This window comes from Felis catus, chromosome C1 (assembly GCF_018350175.1).
Source record: "Felis catus isolate Fca126 chromosome C1, F.catus_Fca126_mat1.0, whole genome shotgun sequence".
Classification (NCBI taxonomy): Eukaryota; Metazoa; Chordata; class Mammalia; order Carnivora; family Felidae; genus Felis; species Felis catus.
In genome coordinates, this window is record NC_058375.1 from 175,854,553 (window position 1) to 175,872,459 (window position 17,907).

A 17,907-nucleotide genomic window follows, 5' to 3' on the forward strand; every position below is an offset into this window, starting at 1 on the left:
AATAGAGACTAACCATCAGTGGGTTAAACCTACTGGCATAGATCTAGATTAGACCAAAAGCTTACATTAGTTAGTAAACCCACATTAAATAGATAATCATCTTAAAAGAGAGGGAGAGAGTTCAATAAATACAAAATACCAATCAAAATGTCTTCGCTTACTATATCATTATTTTTCAATATCAAGACGCTATATTGTACATCAGTGCTTTTTAATTATCATAGCTAACTCTTTACCTCAAGAATTTCGATCTAAAAGTTTCTATATTATATTGTACTATAAAATACAAATACATTAGCAAGTAACATTTTGCATGCCTTACCAGGTAAACAAACAAAATCATTCTGGCCCAAACTTCATTACTGGATTTTATAACCAATTCCCATTCTTTTGTGTGTGTGTGTGTGTGTGTGTGTGTGTGTGTGTGTGACTATTCAGGAGAATATTGGATTGATCCTAACCAAGGCTGCAAGTTGGATGCTATTAAAGTATTCTGTAATATGGAAACTGGGGAAACATGCATAAATGCCAGTCCTGTGAATGTTCCACGTAAGAACTGGTGGATAGATTCTGGTGCTGAGAAGAAACATGTTTGGTTTGGAGAAACCATGGATGGTGGTTTTCAGGTAATAAAGGGTATTTTTTTTTAACTAAATCATTCCTACTTACCTGACTTTTCTGGTTCCAGCTACTTGTTTATCACAAAGCTAAGTTAGTTAATAAATAGAAGAGCCCAAATGATTTTATGTATTCAGGTGACTAATTTTATAACTTTTATAACTTCTCTCCCAAAGTTAGGTTAGACTGAATTATGCTTTTTTAAATTTAAATTTTATTTTTTTAAAGTTACATCCAAATTAGTTAGCATATAGTGCAACAATGATTTCAGGAGTAGATTCCTTATTCTTGTATGCAACCCCCTTTCTTTCAATTCTTAACACCTTTTTTTACTCTAGCGTTATGTTATACATGCAATAAAACATATTTGTATATAAAATATTCATTCATAAAATATACAAATAACCTACATTATAATGACCATATTATACTGCATGAATCCCTGAGGAAATACGGTTGCAACTAAGATATTCAAGCAGTTTTGTTTGTTACCTTCCACAGTTTAGCTATGGCAATCCTGACCTTCCTGAAGATGTCCTCGATGTCCAGCTGGCATTCCTCCGACTTCTCTCCAGCCGGGCCTCCCAAAACATCACGTATCACTGCAAGAATAGCATTGCATACATGGATCAGGCCAGTGGGAATGTAAAGAAAGCCCTGAGGCTGATGGGTTCAAATGAAGGTGAATTCAAGGCTGAAGGGAATAGCAAATTCACATACACAGTTCTGGAGGATGGTTGCACTGTAAGTAATAACATTTTTATAAGCAAGGGTCACAATGATCTCAGCATTTTTAGTTTAATCGTGCTATTTTGAAAAGCAGAAAGGAAAATAATGAGGGTGAACAAAAGATAGCATTTGGTGCAAGTCACATAGAATCTACTGATTCGTTGCAGGGAATGTTCAATACTACACAAAAAAAATATATCTTCCCAACCTCCAGGTGAAATCAGTTGAAATGAAAGCAATTGAAATTTAAATCCATAATATAAACTTTATCAGATAATCTGGATGCTTACTATACATTCTGCATAATAGCTCTCATATGGACTCAAATCTAAAATCTCTGCTTTCTTCTCAATTTTCAAGGTTAACTTTAAATCTATTCTTTGTTTTTACCATTTATGACCAAAGGGAGAAAACACTTCTAGAATTACAAATTCCATTATGAGAGACCTATCCACTTCTAGTAAACCTGTCATCTACTTGGTAGCTGTGACCAGACAGAACCAGGCTTCCTGAGAATGCACTGGCCTGTAGCGATCTCTCTGCTGGGTTTTCTTTGAAGTTCTATAAGGCTTTTGATGAACAATACGGTTTATTATCTCGTATGATTATAGCTTTAAAATGGAACAGGTCTCATATGCATGGAAGATAACATGGCAAGTTAGCAATTCCTTTAGAGCAAACAATTTTTTTTAACTTGGTCAGTCAGAGGAAGTGTCTGAGTAATTATAATGTCATAATCACATTGTTTTGCTCTTTTTTTACAGAAACACACTGGGGAATGGGGCAAAACAGTCTTCGAATATCGAACACGCAAGGCCGTGAGATTACCTATTGTAGATATTGCACCCTATGATGTTGGTGGTCCTGATCAAGAATTTGGTGTGGACATTGGCCCCGTTTGCTTTTTATAAACCAAACTCTATCTGAAACCCCAGCAAAAAAATTCACACCCCATATGTGTTCCTCTCGTTCTAACCTTGTCAACCAGTACAAGTGACCAACTCGATTCCAGTTATTTATTTCCAAAAGTTTTGGAAAAAGTATAATTTGGCAAAAAAGGATACTTTTTTTTGCTGTTACACCAAATACAGTTCAAATGCTTTTTGTTCTATTTTTTTACCAATTCCAATTTCAAAATGTCTCAATGGTGCTATAATAAATAAACTTCAACACTCTTAAAATAACACTGTGTTACATTCTTTGAATCCTAGCCCATTTGCAGAGCAATGACTAGGCTTACCATTAAAAGATAACCTTTCTTTCTGAAATAGTCAAACATGAAATTAGGAAAGACCTCCCTGTTTCAACTACCTCAACCTGGTCAGAAATACAGATGAATTCTAGAAGTCCCGGAAGACGAGAAAAATTATATAAATCGGCAAAACTTATGAATTTCATTCATTCACTTCCCAAAAAAGTGATAGCATAAGAAAAAAGTATAGCATAAGAATTTAAGGAAATATTTTAAAATCCACATTTGAATCTTGGATACCAACTGCTTTTAAAGGTGCTTTTCTCTTTTCTTGTCATTGCTGAAACGATCAAGATTACTGATACTTGGGAAGGCTTTGAAGACACATATTATGGTGCTAATGTACTTTCACTTTAAAAACTCTAGGTCAGAGTTGTTGCCTTGCCTTCAAAACATAAATGCACACCATCTGTACATGTCTCCTGTCAAAAAGATTTATTGGCGTGTCTCTCCCTTGATCCTGTAAAAGTCAACAACAAGAAACAAATGAGGCTGCTGTTGTCACAGTAACACAGAGAATGTGTTGAAACTTAACTTTGTAAACTTGTATGTGGTTGTTGATCTTTTTTTCTTACAGACACCCATAATAAAATATCATAATAAAACACTCCTGGTTTTTGTCACTTTTCATAGCTACAAGAAATGCATGTGTACACTCATGAACTCTGGAGCATATTGAATTCTTTAAGCATACTTGAAAAAAGGCATATTGAATTCTAACGCTCTAGCTTAATAATGTAACGAGCTCAGGAATATGAGACAATAATCTCTGTTCAGAAGAGAGATAATGCTCAGTGGGGAATCTCGCAGATTTTTACATCAGATTTTTACATCAGTGAAACTCCTGGGGCATATTGAAAACTGAGGATGTTCTATTTGAGTCATCCTTGGAAATAATAACATTGTAAATTCGACGGTCCCCAAAGTGGGAGTAATCAAGAAGGAAGATGCTGGTAATTTAGCGGAAGAAAGCAGGGTCTGGCAAAACAGACGTTAATATTAAGAATAATTGGAGGTTGAGGCTTCTCTACCACATTTTTACTGCACACTGCCTCATTGCCCTCTTGAGTCAGGTCCTTTTCTACCATCAAATTCTTATTCTTTTAGTTACCATAAGTATAGTCTTGCACATTTGACTTTATAGTTTGAAGTTTGCTTAGTCTATATGATTTATTTCTTTAAAAAATTTTTTAATGTTTATTCATTTTGAGAGAGAGCAGGGGAGGGACAGAGAAAGAGGGAGACAGAATCCCAAGCAGGTTCTTCACTGTCAATGCAGAGCCAAATATGGGGCTCGAACCCACGAACCGTGCATATATATATATATATATATATATATGTTTGTGACAAACAAACAGAGATCGAGAGAGAGAGACCGAGAGAAAGCTGAGTTTGCATTATGCATTAAAATTAAATGAGGTGGAGTTTTAAATTTAGGCATCTTCGAAGCCAGAAATATTTGGCTAAGTCTTCTTCACATTGCATCACTCTGGCATTGACTCTCCTCCCTCTTTTTTTTATACGGATTCTTATAATTACACTGGGTGCAACTTTGACAATTTCTGATAATCTCCCCATCTCAGGGTCAGTTGATTAGCAACCTTAATTCCATCTGCAGCCTTATGCCCAAAATAGCATCTAATGTGCTGTGCTATGATGGTTTCACCAGGCTGCTTTTGGGGTATGATTTTGAATACGGCACTGAATGTCAGCATTCTCTTCATTTCTGTTTATTTATGAGCCTGGCTTCTATAGCTTTCTCTGAATTTCCTTGAACTTTGGACAAAATCTATAAATTACATTTCTACTTAAAACAACCAAGTTGATTTACGTTGTTTGTAACAAAGAACCCCGACTAGGTCAGCAATTGATAACAGCGGTGATGGTGGTGAACAGAAACTCAGGAAAATGGAAAAACTCTGGGATCAAATGTTTGAGCTGGTTAGGGGTAAATATAGGAAAATCCAATGTGAATGCAGAGATGAGAACTTGGCAGCCTAGGGAGATAAGACTCACATCTGTCATCACCAGGAATAATTTGCACTTTGAAGCTAAGGCTGAAGAGGATGAATGACATCTGCTACACAGCAGGACATTTAAATTTCATGAGAAATTGCAGTCCTGCAAGTGGGTGTGTCTGCTTTATCGGCGATGCACAGGAAGAGAATGACAAGTCCAAACCCCTAACTTCTTGGCTCAAGGTGCAGGAGGAAAGTTTCGGCCTTTCTCTGACTGTGCTGAAATAAGTATATAAATGTGAAAAAACACATTTTAAAACTCATCTATTTGCACAGGTTTGAGATTACCAAAAAGCAAATATAAACCTTAATTTTGCAGATCAGCAAACTTCAACATAAATCTAAATGGATTTTCAAATTCCTTGTTTGACTGATACATAAGTGGGAAATAATAGGACCCAAAAACCCGCATGGGATTTTTGAAAGAACTCTCTTCAAATATTCCTGTTTCATATTAAATTACTCTAACCATGTAAAATAGGACCCTTTATTTTCTGCCTGGTAATATTTTTGCCTTTCTTGAGATGAAAAGATGTCTATAAGAGAACAATTCTTCTCATACTTCACTCCCACCACCGCTTATTGTCTACAGATTTATAAATAAAGCCAGATCCCAGAATGCATTGAAGAGCAATTATAACAACTAAAAAGTCAATCTCAGGAGGAGGCTTACACATAAAAAGAAGGAAAAAATTTAATTAAACAATTTGTTCTAAAATCTGGACAATATGTGTGGAAGTGGGTTCTGAGGTACTAGACAAAGAAGAATTGTGCAATTCAGATTTGACAAAATGTACCAATATGTGAAAGTTAACAGAAAATTCTAGGTTATAATTATTAACATGGTTGGTTGACTCAACCAGGCCTCTAAGGCAGCCCAAATTAAATGAACAAAATGATTTGAGACATCGCAAAATTCCTACCAGATGGAGAATTAAAGAACTTAAGATAGAAATGTTGGAATGGCTTATCCTATGTGAGACAAGACATACCTTCTAACTATAGTCTCAGGATGGACCACCAAGATCTCGAGAGATACACAGTGAGGTATTGCCAGTGCTTTTGAAAATCTCCACATAAGTGTGCCTATAGTCTGGAGATGGAAGTGGAAAACAGACTAGCTGAAATAAACTCCTTGCTTCAGTGGAGATGACAGGAGTGAGCAAAGGCCAAAGAGCATCTCTAGATCTCACCAGATCACCAGAAACAAAGTGAGAATAACTGTTGAAAGCTGTTAAGAGACAATAGGGTTAGAATGGTTAAAAAAAAAAGCCTAACTGTGAAATATAATATCTTCGGTGATGAGTAATTGATAAAGGGCCTACTATTTGGGCCCTATTAAATGGGCTGACTGTGAGAGCTGGGCTTAGTTTTTTCTAAACAATAATGACAAAAAATTCCAGTGCAGCCCAGGTAGAAAGAGAGCTTGGTTGAACAATCATGTAAGACATGACTTTCCACCCAGTTTCCAGACCATGAGACACTTCATACAGCCAGAACCTTGAATGAAATAGAAGTTCAGAACTTTTCAGAAGTTCAGAGGAATTCTCCTACAATAACAACATAACTAATGAGCCAAGCATTGTGAATATGGCCAAACATTGTTCTAGTCACCTTAAACTTATCAATTAATGTACAATTCAATTCTATGAGTATTATTATCTTCATTTTACAAAAAAGAAAAAAAAGAAGAAAGAAAAACATCATGAAAGACTAGGTAAATTGCCAAAGGTCACTTAGCTAGTAAGAGGTTAAGATTTGGGGTTAATTTAACACTAGCAATCTGAATTTAGAGCTAATACTACAAATCATGACAGCAGTCTAAAAGTTACCATGCTAGTGGTACACTGGAGAAAGGGTAAATGCATGTCTTGGGGGAAATTCCTTCTCCATCTCTATCGTCTTCCTCTCATCAGTCATTACACTGCCGTTAGTCTTTCTAATATCTCCCCTGCACAATCTTATTTATGTCCAAGACTTCAGTCAGCACTTTCACTGAAGATAACTCACAAATTTACATCTGCATTTAGTAGAACAAATGAGCCATGTATTCGGTGGTCTAACTGAGATCCCCACTAAAGTTTCCAAATATCTTTCTGGAAGCAAGCAATATGGAGACCTTGAAGAAGATTGCTTCAGACAGAGGGAACAGTAATTGCACAGGTCTTGAGAGTGAGATGTTCTTGGTGTGTTCAAGGGACAGCAAAGGTAGCATGGTAGGAGCAGTTAGCATGTGGGAGAGTAATACAAGAAAAGACCACAGAAATAGACAGGGAAGCAGATAGTATGGACTCTTTGAGGAAGGGTGACCATGGGTCCGTAGTTCAGCTTTGCCTGGGAAAGCACTAATTGTAAGTATTTTCTGGATGTCTCATGACATTCAGCATCTTAGAACTCTTGTAAGTACTCTGATTTGATGATATTATATGGCCACTCTACTTCTATTTGGCCACTGCAAGGATCTTGGCCTTTGCCCTCAGTAAGATAAGAAGTCATTGAGCAAATGGACAGCATGATCTGACGAACAGTTTTAGCATGTTGCTGTAGTTGCTCTTTTGAGATAACAGTGTGTTGGAGCAGAATCTATGAGAATGATTAGGAGTCCATCACAATAATCTGGACCAAAGATCATGGTAGCTTCCACCAGGATGGTAATAGTGGAAGTGATGAAAAGTAGTTGAGTTCTAGATATATGTTGAATATGGAGGCAAAAGGAATTGCTAATAACTTGGATGTGTGATCTAAGAGAAAAGGAGATGTCAAGCATGAATCCAAAGCTTTTGGCCTGAGTAACTGGAGGAAGAGAGTCGCTAATAGCTGAGATGGAGGAGACTGTCAAGGTTAGAGATTTGAGGGGTTCAAGATTCTAGGCTGGATAGGCTACATTTGAATGCCTATCAATTATGTAAATAGACTTGCTGAGTTGATGGTTAGACAAATTCGGAGGTCAGAGGGGAGGTCCAGGTTAGAGAAACACACTTAGGAGTTTCAGCATACGTATGGCCTTTACATTCATGGAAGGAGATGCAATCATGAAGTAACTGAGTGTAGAAAGATCAGAGAAAGTGAATAAAAACTGAACTCTGGAGTATTCCAATATTTACAAGTGGGAAAAAATGAAGAGGAAGCAGCAAAGGAGAAGTAATGAAAGTAAACCAGCCAAGTACCTAGGCAGCAAGATGAAAAAAAAGTTTGTTGTTTCAATTTTAAAATCAGAGCATACTATGAGGATAAGTAAGCTTAGAATATGTATTCCAAGGTCACTAATCACAGATTTTAAAAAGTGAGATCAAGTGAGGTTCTATCAGTTTTCCAGTGTCTTATAGATTACAGTGATGTGATACAATCCCCCAATTCATATTATCATTTTAAAACTATACTATCATTTTATTATCTCTTACTCATTGAAGGATTGAATACAACTCTCTTTACCTTCACACTGGCATTTAACAACAACTTTATTATTTGAAGTCAAATTCATTTTATAAGTCTTGAGGATGAAATTTATATGGTCATTGTAACATATTGGGAACACGCAGACAAGTAAGAAGGAAAATCGATTATCCTTGTCCCATACCAGTGGATATTTCCTTAAAATATTTTATGTATATTCTAACATAACTGTGACAATATCACAGAGGCAATTCTGTATTCCACTTATTTTGTTTAATGTGATACCACTTTATATAAAAATATTTTTTTGATTTTGGGAATAATTAGGAAAAACACAAAGGCAATTATTTTTAATGAGTAATGGCTTCGAAGTTAGAAATCACACCAAAATGTCTTTACTTTTATCTAGTTTATGCTAAAATTTTACTTGTCTGGGTTCTATCTTAGAGGAATGTGCTTATTTTTAAGAGTGAGTCATAAACTGTGAAAAATGTTTTCCTTTCAGACACAATTCTCCATTGAGTCATAACTCACTGAGTTTGATATAATATTAAGGAAACATTCTACATGATAGAACATAGACAAAAGCTCTCACCAAATCTTTGTGTTTCCCAGTCTGCCACACTATGGTTTTCACAGCCCTTATAAAGAATCACTTGTTGAATTCATGTCATAAAGAAAAAAAATATATATCATCTATGGCCAACATTTTTTTAAACAAATTCTTCTCTGATGATAATTTTGCTTCTCTTTTTTCTTCTCATCTCTTTAAATACTGTCCTAAAACATACTTCCTTTTAAAACTCCTAAATGTTTTACTAAAATGTACAGAATTACTTGGCATCTTTTAATCATATCTGATATGATTCTTATTAACAGAAATCAGACTACCTTTTGTGGTCCATAAAACTTATTTCACATCAGTTTAATGATGATCTGAAAACAATGATATGCTTGTTGCAATGTTGAAAATGAGATACTTCATAATTAAATAGGAAGAGGAAAAAACCCCGCCCCCCCCCAAAAAAAGCGATTTAAGCTCATTCTTAGATTGAGTTCTCTGGAAACAGACTCTAAACTGGCAAAGTGTGACCAGAAGATTTATTAAGGAATCATTTCAAGAGATACAGAAAAGCAGGTTTGGACGGAAGAAGCTGACCCACATGCAATTGACACTGAGGTTTCAGACAACCCTGTAATAAATTCTGGAACTGAGATGTCCTTTCAGAGTTGTTATAATTCACAGTAAGAGGGATGGGTCTGTGCATCCTTGAGTTAGTCATTGACTGGACCCGGAGGGAATGGAACTTACCTTCAGTAAGGCAGTCCTAGTGACTAAAAGCAATTCTCAATGAGGGGCATGGTTGTGAATTCTCAGTAACAGGTACAGGTATTCCCAGGTGCCGTTGATGCTTTGGCTTTGAAGAGAAAGTATGAGTGGAGCAATGTATTATCTACAATAAGCTCCTACTCTGTGCTCAGCACTCTGCTAAACTCTATAGGGGGATATAACAAATAATTGCTTCTCCTTAGGAATATGTTGTCTAGAATTGGTAAATTGAACTCATATTAAATAATGCAAAAGCATTCATGGTGGTGAACAATTAAGTCCCAAGATGTGTGGGTTCAACTAAGGAGATACAGACATTACATGAGAAAAAGAAATGGTCAGTGATGATTATATTGTCAGTACAGTCTTCAAGAAGATAAAACTTGAGTTGTGCAATAAAAAAGGAGTATGATTTGGGCAAATGGTGGAGAAAAGGGAAGCAATTTCAGACTAAGAAACAAAAGAAGAGAAATAGAGGCAGGAACAATTATTCTATGCCCAAGGAATAGTGAAGAATCCATACTACCTAAATCCATTCATTTGAATTCAGAAACATTATTGAGCAATTATTTAATGCAAGGCCCAGAACCAAATGCTCAAGAAGGCTCAAGGAGAATGAGAGACCATGAAGTTTAGAAAACACAAGACTCAACATAATAAGTTGTGTTAGAGAGACATGAGGTACTAGAAAGGCACAAGGACGGAACAATCATGTCCACTTAGCAGAGCTCATGAAAGGTTATATACAGAGGGTGGCATTTGAGGCAGACTTTTTCAGGGAGAGAGAGAAAAGTTCACAGGAAATACTGTAAAGAAACAGGTGCAGAGTTATGGGGTATGTTTGTTGTTTAAATTCATCCAGTTTCAGATGGAGCATGGGTTTCTTGTGGTGCTGTAATAAGATAAGGCTGAAAATATAGTCTGGACCAAAGAACTTAGAAAGGTAAGGTACAGGGTTTTTTTGTTTTTGTTTTTGCTTTTTATTTGATTCTTAATGTAGAGCCTTATAAAGGTTTTAATTATTGGGAGACTATTGCCTGAGGAGAGTACAAGACCGAGGGAGGTGTGGGGGGACAGGATCAGATTTACAGGCAATTAAGGTATATCTATTTTGAAGAAGGAAGAATGAATCACCATTTTAGGGAAGAAGTGGATAAGACTAAAAAAATTTGACAAAAAAAAATCAGAGTACTTTTTTTTTTCAAAGACTAGACAAACGAGTCACAGAGAGTAGACATACTTGATGGGAAAATTGGGTTAAGAGGAGAAAAAGGGGTCAGCAAAAGGAGGACATCAAAAGTCATGCATGAGATGTTTCTGTTTAATAAGGGAGGACTAAGTGGAAAGTTACACAACTTTCTACGTGGCAGTTCAACATAACAGTGATTCATCTGGAAGAGTGGTTGAACGTGATAAAATGTGTGACTGATTGGAGAATACTAGGTCAGGGGCGGCTAAGTAGATTTGGAAATTATCCTTCTACAGATGGTCGATGAAATCATCTGGCTCCAGATGAAATCATTAGGGAGCAAAACTTCCAAAGGAAAGGGGAAAAGGTCAGCATGGTGTATACGTGGTGGGAGGGAGGCTGTGGAGAGAGCATCAGCAAGAGTCTCATTTGGCATCCTGTAGCTTTTAATGGTTGAAGAAAAGGAGGATTTGATTTTAAGGGCTAAGATGGTGATGAATTCAAGGGCTATGAGCACAGAAAGGAAACTGAACAGAAGGAAGGTATTGTTAGTGCTGTTGATAAAAATGATTTGGGCCTGATTTTCAAATTTTGTCTTGAATGTAAGCCACCTGGAGACTATTCTCTGTGGAGGCAGCAAGAGCACATATTAAGGAATTAAGGCATTCACTGCCTGGAGGAACCCACAGAGCACAGCATTATGTAGCGAAACACGTCAGATGTCCCAGGGAGTAGCGTGGACTGCATTGCACCTTCCTATCTGAATCTTTGGGGCTTACATTTTCATTACAGATGTCTTCCATTTCTGTTATTAGTGGCTAATTGTTATCATTCTGTATCTCCAGCTGTCTTCCCTTGTATGATCTATCTTAGAACAGCTTCAACTGTTGGGAAAATTGTTCACATTGACATTGCTGTTCTACCTTCCTCTGTTTATTACCATTGAATCTGTATTTTTTATTTCACATACATGCAGACAGATCTCTTATGATACCTGTGGCATTTAAGCATAATTGCTTATATGCATAGGCTTTTGGTGTGCCGTCCTTGAATGGTGGTAAATCATATTCTTTGATTCAAAGAAATGCAGTTTGGGTTTTTCGTTTTTTACCTTGTAAGATAGTCACGTGGTAAGGCATTAATATGAATTAAGTATCATTTGAAATGCTTCTTGGTGGCATCAAAATAAAATTCATCAAAGACTTATAAGCATAATTTATATAGAATTATTGGGGCTCCTGGGTGGCTCAGTCTGTTGAGCATCTGACTTCAGCTCAAGTCATGATCCCAAGGTCAGTGAGTTCAAGCCCTGCATCGGGTTCTGTGCCGACAGCTCAGAGCCTGGAGCCTGCTTCAGATTCTGTGTCTCCCTCTGTCTCTGCTCCTCCCCTGCTCACACTCTGTCCCTCTCTGTCTCTCAAAAAAAAATAATAAAACATTAAAAAATTTAAAAAATTATATAGAATTATGCTGAATTTCATCTTTAGGGCTTCATATTGTAACAGCCTCACTGGTGTCTTTGCCTACATTGATTTTCAACCAGAATTTTCATCCACATATTTTCTTCTGTTGGGCCTTCATGGCTTTAGTCATGAAAGTGTAAAAATGAGAACAATAACTGCATTACAGCATCAGAGGTGGCTTCAAGCTCTCTTTTCCAAAGTTTGTGGTTACTTTTAACAACTAAGTTTCAGGATGCTGTAATTAAAAAATAATACTGGTAGTAATAGGAATATAACTTTTCTCTTTCTCTTTTTTCCCCCTTAAACATCAATGTTCCCAGTGATCTGTCCTAGTTCACTGCTCTCCTTTTAATTCCTTCTTGAGTGATCCAAAGCTTTAACAGCTCGTTGATGGGAAGGCTCAAATATCTTTAAGTATAATACCAGCCTACGTCCAGCTGGATGTTCTGCAGGCACATTGCGTGTGTCCTCGGCCTGTCCCCTTAACTACTCCCCATCTTAGTAAATGCCACCATCTTCCCTCCAGCTACCGAGCCTAGAAACTTGAGAATTATCTGAAATTGCTTGCTGCCTCACCCCCTTCTTTTTCATCATATTCTATTGATTCTATTTCTTAAATATCTCCCAAATCCATCCCTCTTTCTCCATCCTCAGTGGCCTTGACTTATTCCTTGTTTCTTTTTCTCCAACATTGTTCTAACTAATCTCTCTATTTTCAGTCTCACTCATTTTGAAATTTCTCCCTTAAGTATTGTTTCCAAGGTGACGTTTCTAATATGTAAATCACAATATGTGTCTTCCTTTCATTCAGTATTTTTCAATAAGCATTCTATTTATATATTGGATGGTTTCGATTTTGTTCAAAGGGATTGGCCTGAATGCAGGATATTCAGCATCTTTGGCCTATCCACAAAACACCTAGAATATCTCCCAATTTTTATGCTAAGCACAAACACCCTCCTCACACACTTCCAAGGGTCCTCTAGACGGTATGCTTACACTCTCCGCTGAAAACCAAAAATAGTTTCCTAAAAGAAACTCCTCCAGGATAGTTTTCATTCTCCTGAGCTTGACACGCAAGCTTCTTCAGGATACCTCTTTCTGCTGCTTTTATTTCCCAACAACTGCTCGCATGCAGCCTATGGCCATGCCAGCTCACTTGGGGCTCCCCACACAGGCCACATCTTTTAAGAACTCCGTGCCTTGATCTATGTTGTTCTCTATTTCTGGTCCCTTGCTCAAGACAGTTCTTATCCTTCAAGACTCAGGTATCCCTCTCTGCTTCCCCTTCTTTGCAAATCCCTGCCTAGTTTAGATGGCTCAGTTCTGTAGTTCCACTGTGAATACTTGCTTCATCAAGATCAGCTGTCACCACATATTTATCCAATTCAGTTGCTGGGTTGTTCTGTTTCACCCACTTAACGGTAAATATAAAGCTTGAAGTGGCTTCCTGTAGCATCGGCTGGATAATCGTTTCACATTCCAAATTTAAAAAGTGCCAATATCCTTACATGAAATACACATGCAAATCATGCACCCACAACCAATTCCTAGGCTATAGCCTAAATCAGTCTGCCACCATTGTAAAATTGCTTTTGTCATGTGGATTTTAAGTTCCACGCTGTTCGATATCTGTTCTTGTAATTTTTACAAATGATGCTTTAAGTTACTTGTCATCCTGTAAAATTGATGGTCCTGGAAGATACCCCATTGTACACCTGCTCTTTCTCTTCCCTGCAGATCACATCTGGCCACGGCAACTCTTCACATTAATAGGAATCCAGATAAACCAATTTGAGAAAATGACTTCCACATTCAGTTAAAAAAAAAAAGCAGACAAAAAGTATGTTTTCCTGCATCTTCCTTTACACCTACTACAATCAGACATTTTAAAATTTGTCAAATTCTGATAGAATTTAGTCTCTTACTGTTTTCATTGCATCTTTATTTCTAATAATATGAAATATCTTCCACATATTTGTTGGCCTTTATATTATGGACTCTGTGAATTATCTAGATAGGATTTTGCATATTTTATTTGCTTTTTTCTTATTGATACCTAAGAACTTTCTGTAAGTAAATCTATTAAGCCCTTTCTGTCACGTTAATTACAAAAATTTTCTGGACACCTGGGTGGCACAAGTGGTTAAGCATCCAAGTAGATTTTGGCTCGGGTCATGATCTCACGGTTTGTGAGTCTGAGCCCTGCATCGGGCTCTGCCCTGACAGTGCGGAGCCTGCTTGAGATTTTCTCTCTCCCTCCCTCATTCCCTCTCTCTCTGCCCCTCCCTTGTTTGTGCACTCTTCTTTCTCTCAAAATACATTGTTCTAATAAATGTTCTAATGTTAAATATATATATACATATTTATATATATAACATTAAATATAAATATATATAAGTATATATATAATTATAAAGTTTTCCAGTTTGAACATGCATGTAAGGTTTTATAATCTAGATTTAAAATGTCTTTGAGATCTGATCTTCCAATAGTTTATTATTTATATATTTGTTTTCACTCCCATTCCAAGATTATTAAGCTGCTCAAAATATTTTATTCTAATATATTTAGAGGTTTTTCTTTTCAAATGGAAATATGCAGTTCATTTGGGAAATTTCTTCGTATGAGGATTAGAGAAGGAAACATGCTTTAAAATTATAAATGTATATTGGGTGCCTGGGTGGCAATCATGATCCCAGGGTCATGACCCCAGGGTCAGCGGGTTGAGCCCTACGTTGTCCCCTGCACTGAATGCTGTGTAGCCTGCTTAAGATTCTCTCTCTCTCTACCTCTGTCACTTCTCCCCCACCTGAACTCTTTCTCTAAAATAAAAGAAAAATAAAATAAAATGATAAATGTCTATCAAGTGCCTGTAATATTTTTTAGTAAATGAGAATTTAATTATATGTTAAATTCTAATATAGATACATAGATTCATTTCTGAATACTCTTCTTCCACTGTGGCCAGTAGCTTTTTTTCTATATTTTTCATCTAATTTTATCTAGTAGAGCCAGTGACCCATCTTTACTCATTTCTGTTTTGAGAGGGATTCCTCATCATTTTCTTGCGTATTTTTTATTCCAATGAACTTTAGAATGATTTTGTCATGTTCCACGTTTTTAAGATTCTATAGGGATTTTGAGTGGGGTTGTAATTAATTTAGACATGAATTTAGGAAAAACAATTACATTTCTCAAATACTGAGCTTCTCTATGTCAGAATAAGTCACACTGATTCCCATTTTAACCTTATTTTACATATCTTAGTCAAATGTTATAGTTTTTCTAGTCAGGTTCAACAAATTTATCATCAGGTTTAGTTTTTAGTGTTATATGCTGTTATTGCCATTGGAGATAGAATCATTTATTTTTTTGTGTGTTTCCTATCCAGTAATACTAATAGAAACAGTAACAATAATACATAGTAATAATTATATATACTTCACACTAGTAAATCAAGTATTAATACTCTCTAAATGTACTTTTCCAATTACACAGTATATAATTTATCATCATTCAATCAATATGTTTTGGATAAACACAAATACCAGGCAGTATGTTAGATCCTTATAAACAGCCCCTGCCCTTGTAACAATGAATAGAGAAGACTGACACTAACTGAATAATCATACAACTGTATAAAGCATTGTAGTTGTGCTACAAGGAAAAGTACAGAGTGCCAAGAGAATTTATAACAGGGACTTTATTTAACCAGGGTGATAGTGAAGGGTGAGGATGTATCTAAACAGAATCTAAAAGATGAGTACAAGTAAACTGAGCAGAAGGAATACATATCCAATTATATTTTGACAGGCTAGGGAATCAGCCTTTCAGGAAATGGACATAAATCCATTGTGTGTGGAGCAGAGAGTAAGGCTGATAGTGGCAACATGAAGCTTCAAAAGTCAGGTGTCAGGTCATGGAAGAGTCTCAGAGTTTAAGGATTTTTATCTTTATCCTAACAGTTTCTACTAAAGTTTTTTTAAGGGGTGTGTGTGTGTGTGTGTGTGCATGCACGCATGCACATTGGAAGGAGCAAGGGAGAATGAAGTGACATATTCAGATCAGTATTTCAAATTGACCATTCTGGCTCTTTGGGAAGAATGGATCAGAAAAACACAACAATGAATACCTGAAAACCTATTGGAAGGCTACTGAAGGAGCCCAGGTGAGAGATAATGATAATGTGGACTAGCATAGTGGCAGGGGACGCAGAGAGAAGAATATGGTTTTAAGAAACATTAGGCTGACTTAAAAAAAATACAAAAGCACCAGTTATTTTACTCAAAATGAGTTTATTTGGAAATAGCAGAGGAATTGCAATTCGGAACCAGCAAACTACTGTGAACCCATAAGCCATAGCAAGTCTGGAGTCTTGTTTTTATAGCTGAAGGGAGAAGCTGGGAGGGACTGTTTCACTGAATTCTCATTGGTTGTGCTGTTGCTAGGCAAAGAGAAATTCTTCCTTCCACCTGCTGGGGTACATAAATTATGCTTCTTTCCTGCTGGGAAATTCAAGATATACTTCTTACAACAAGTGGTAGTTTGTAAGAGCTCTCCCTTCAGGGCTTCCCAACTCTGTTATAAATTAAGTTTCCTTTATTTTCACAAGGCAAAATTGAAAATACTTAGCAATGCCAGAATTCTGGCTTGGTGAGGGAGGGAGGTGACAAGAACAACTCCCAGGTTTCTAGCCTGACTAAATGGATGGATGGTGAGGCTATTGTCTGAGATAGGGAACACAGAATATAAAACCAGCTTTGAGATAGAAATATCAAGAATTTTTTTTTTAAGATGCTGAGCTACAAGTACTTCTGAACACTGAATGAAGATGGTGAGTTAAACATTTATGTATGCATTTCTCGAACTCCAAGGGATTTGTGCTGTGTATATGCATTTTGGAGCTACTGACACATGGTAATTAAAACTGTGGGCATAGATAATGGCCAGTGATGACAGAATATTGTGTGTGAAGGTAAAGAGAAAAAGACTGATCCTTGGGGAATGCCAACAATTAAATTTGGATAAAATGATGCAAAATGGGAAGAAAAGCTGTTCTTGGGTAATCCAGCCATTTGATTAAAAAAAAAAAAATCAGCTTATGGACATGCCTTGTGCTCCACAGGCTTTTGGTTGTCATGTGGTATCATTGCCTTGGTTTACCATTGTTGGAACTCTGCCCCCAAATTACCTTTTAAGAGATTATTCTTAGTCTTTCCTGAAATCTTCATAATTTCAAAGAAAAATGTTATTTTAAGATGCTCTTTTCCATGGTGGGATAGGGACTCTGAGGTAGTTCTAATCAGTGTTCTTTTTCTCCTCCAGTATTTTCTTGCATCTGCTTTCTGCCATATAACACCACTCTATTGAGAAGGAATTTTGACTATAATTTCTCTGAATCTCTTTTCAATTGGGAATAAATTATTCAACTTGGCCATAATTTAACACATTTTATGAGTTTGGGACTTTTTCAGCATTCTTTATGCTTTCTTTGCTATTTTTTTTTCATTTCTGTTAATTAGGCAAATTTTCACTTGTATTTTTAATAAATTAATATTAAATTAATGTCATCATCCTCCCTAGCTATAGATTAGTTCACTTTTGATCATGTAGAGTTTGAAATATCATTTAGAAAGGTAAAGAGGTCCATGAGTCTAGTGGGACCTATCGATCTAGAACTCAGGCAAGTAATTTGAGGGCTTTTGGAATTGTCTGGGGCAAACTTTTATTCCTGAGCTCCAAATAAGAGCTGGTATTTCTATAGCTAGAGATTATTTAGTGTTTTTGACTTAAGAGAATCACCACATATTTCTGGTTTATCTATCTAAACTTGTACAAGCTTTATAGGTTGGATTTGAAGGAAGTTTTTTTTTTTTTTTTTTAAATTTTTTTTTTCAACGTTTATTTATTTT

At 36.3% G+C, this 17,907-nt stretch overlaps 1 protein-coding gene across 1 annotated transcript in view; it reads left to right on the plus strand.

Annotated features, from left to right (window-relative positions):
* Positions 1 to 3,206, plus strand: part of COL3A1 (collagen type III alpha 1 chain) — a 40,948-nt gene extending 37,742 nt beyond the window's left edge. The window contains exons 49-51 of the mRNA XM_003990961.4: positions 439 to 626; positions 1,120 to 1,362; positions 2,112 to 3,206. Of these exons, the coding sequence (XP_003991010.1) occupies positions 439 to 626; positions 1,120 to 1,362; positions 2,112 to 2,258 (578 nt within the window). The 3' untranslated portion in view covers positions 2,259 to 3,206. The remainder of the gene's footprint in view (positions 1 to 438; positions 627 to 1,119; positions 1,363 to 2,111) is intronic.
* The last annotated feature ends 14,701 nt before the right edge of the window (positions 3,207 to 17,907 follow it).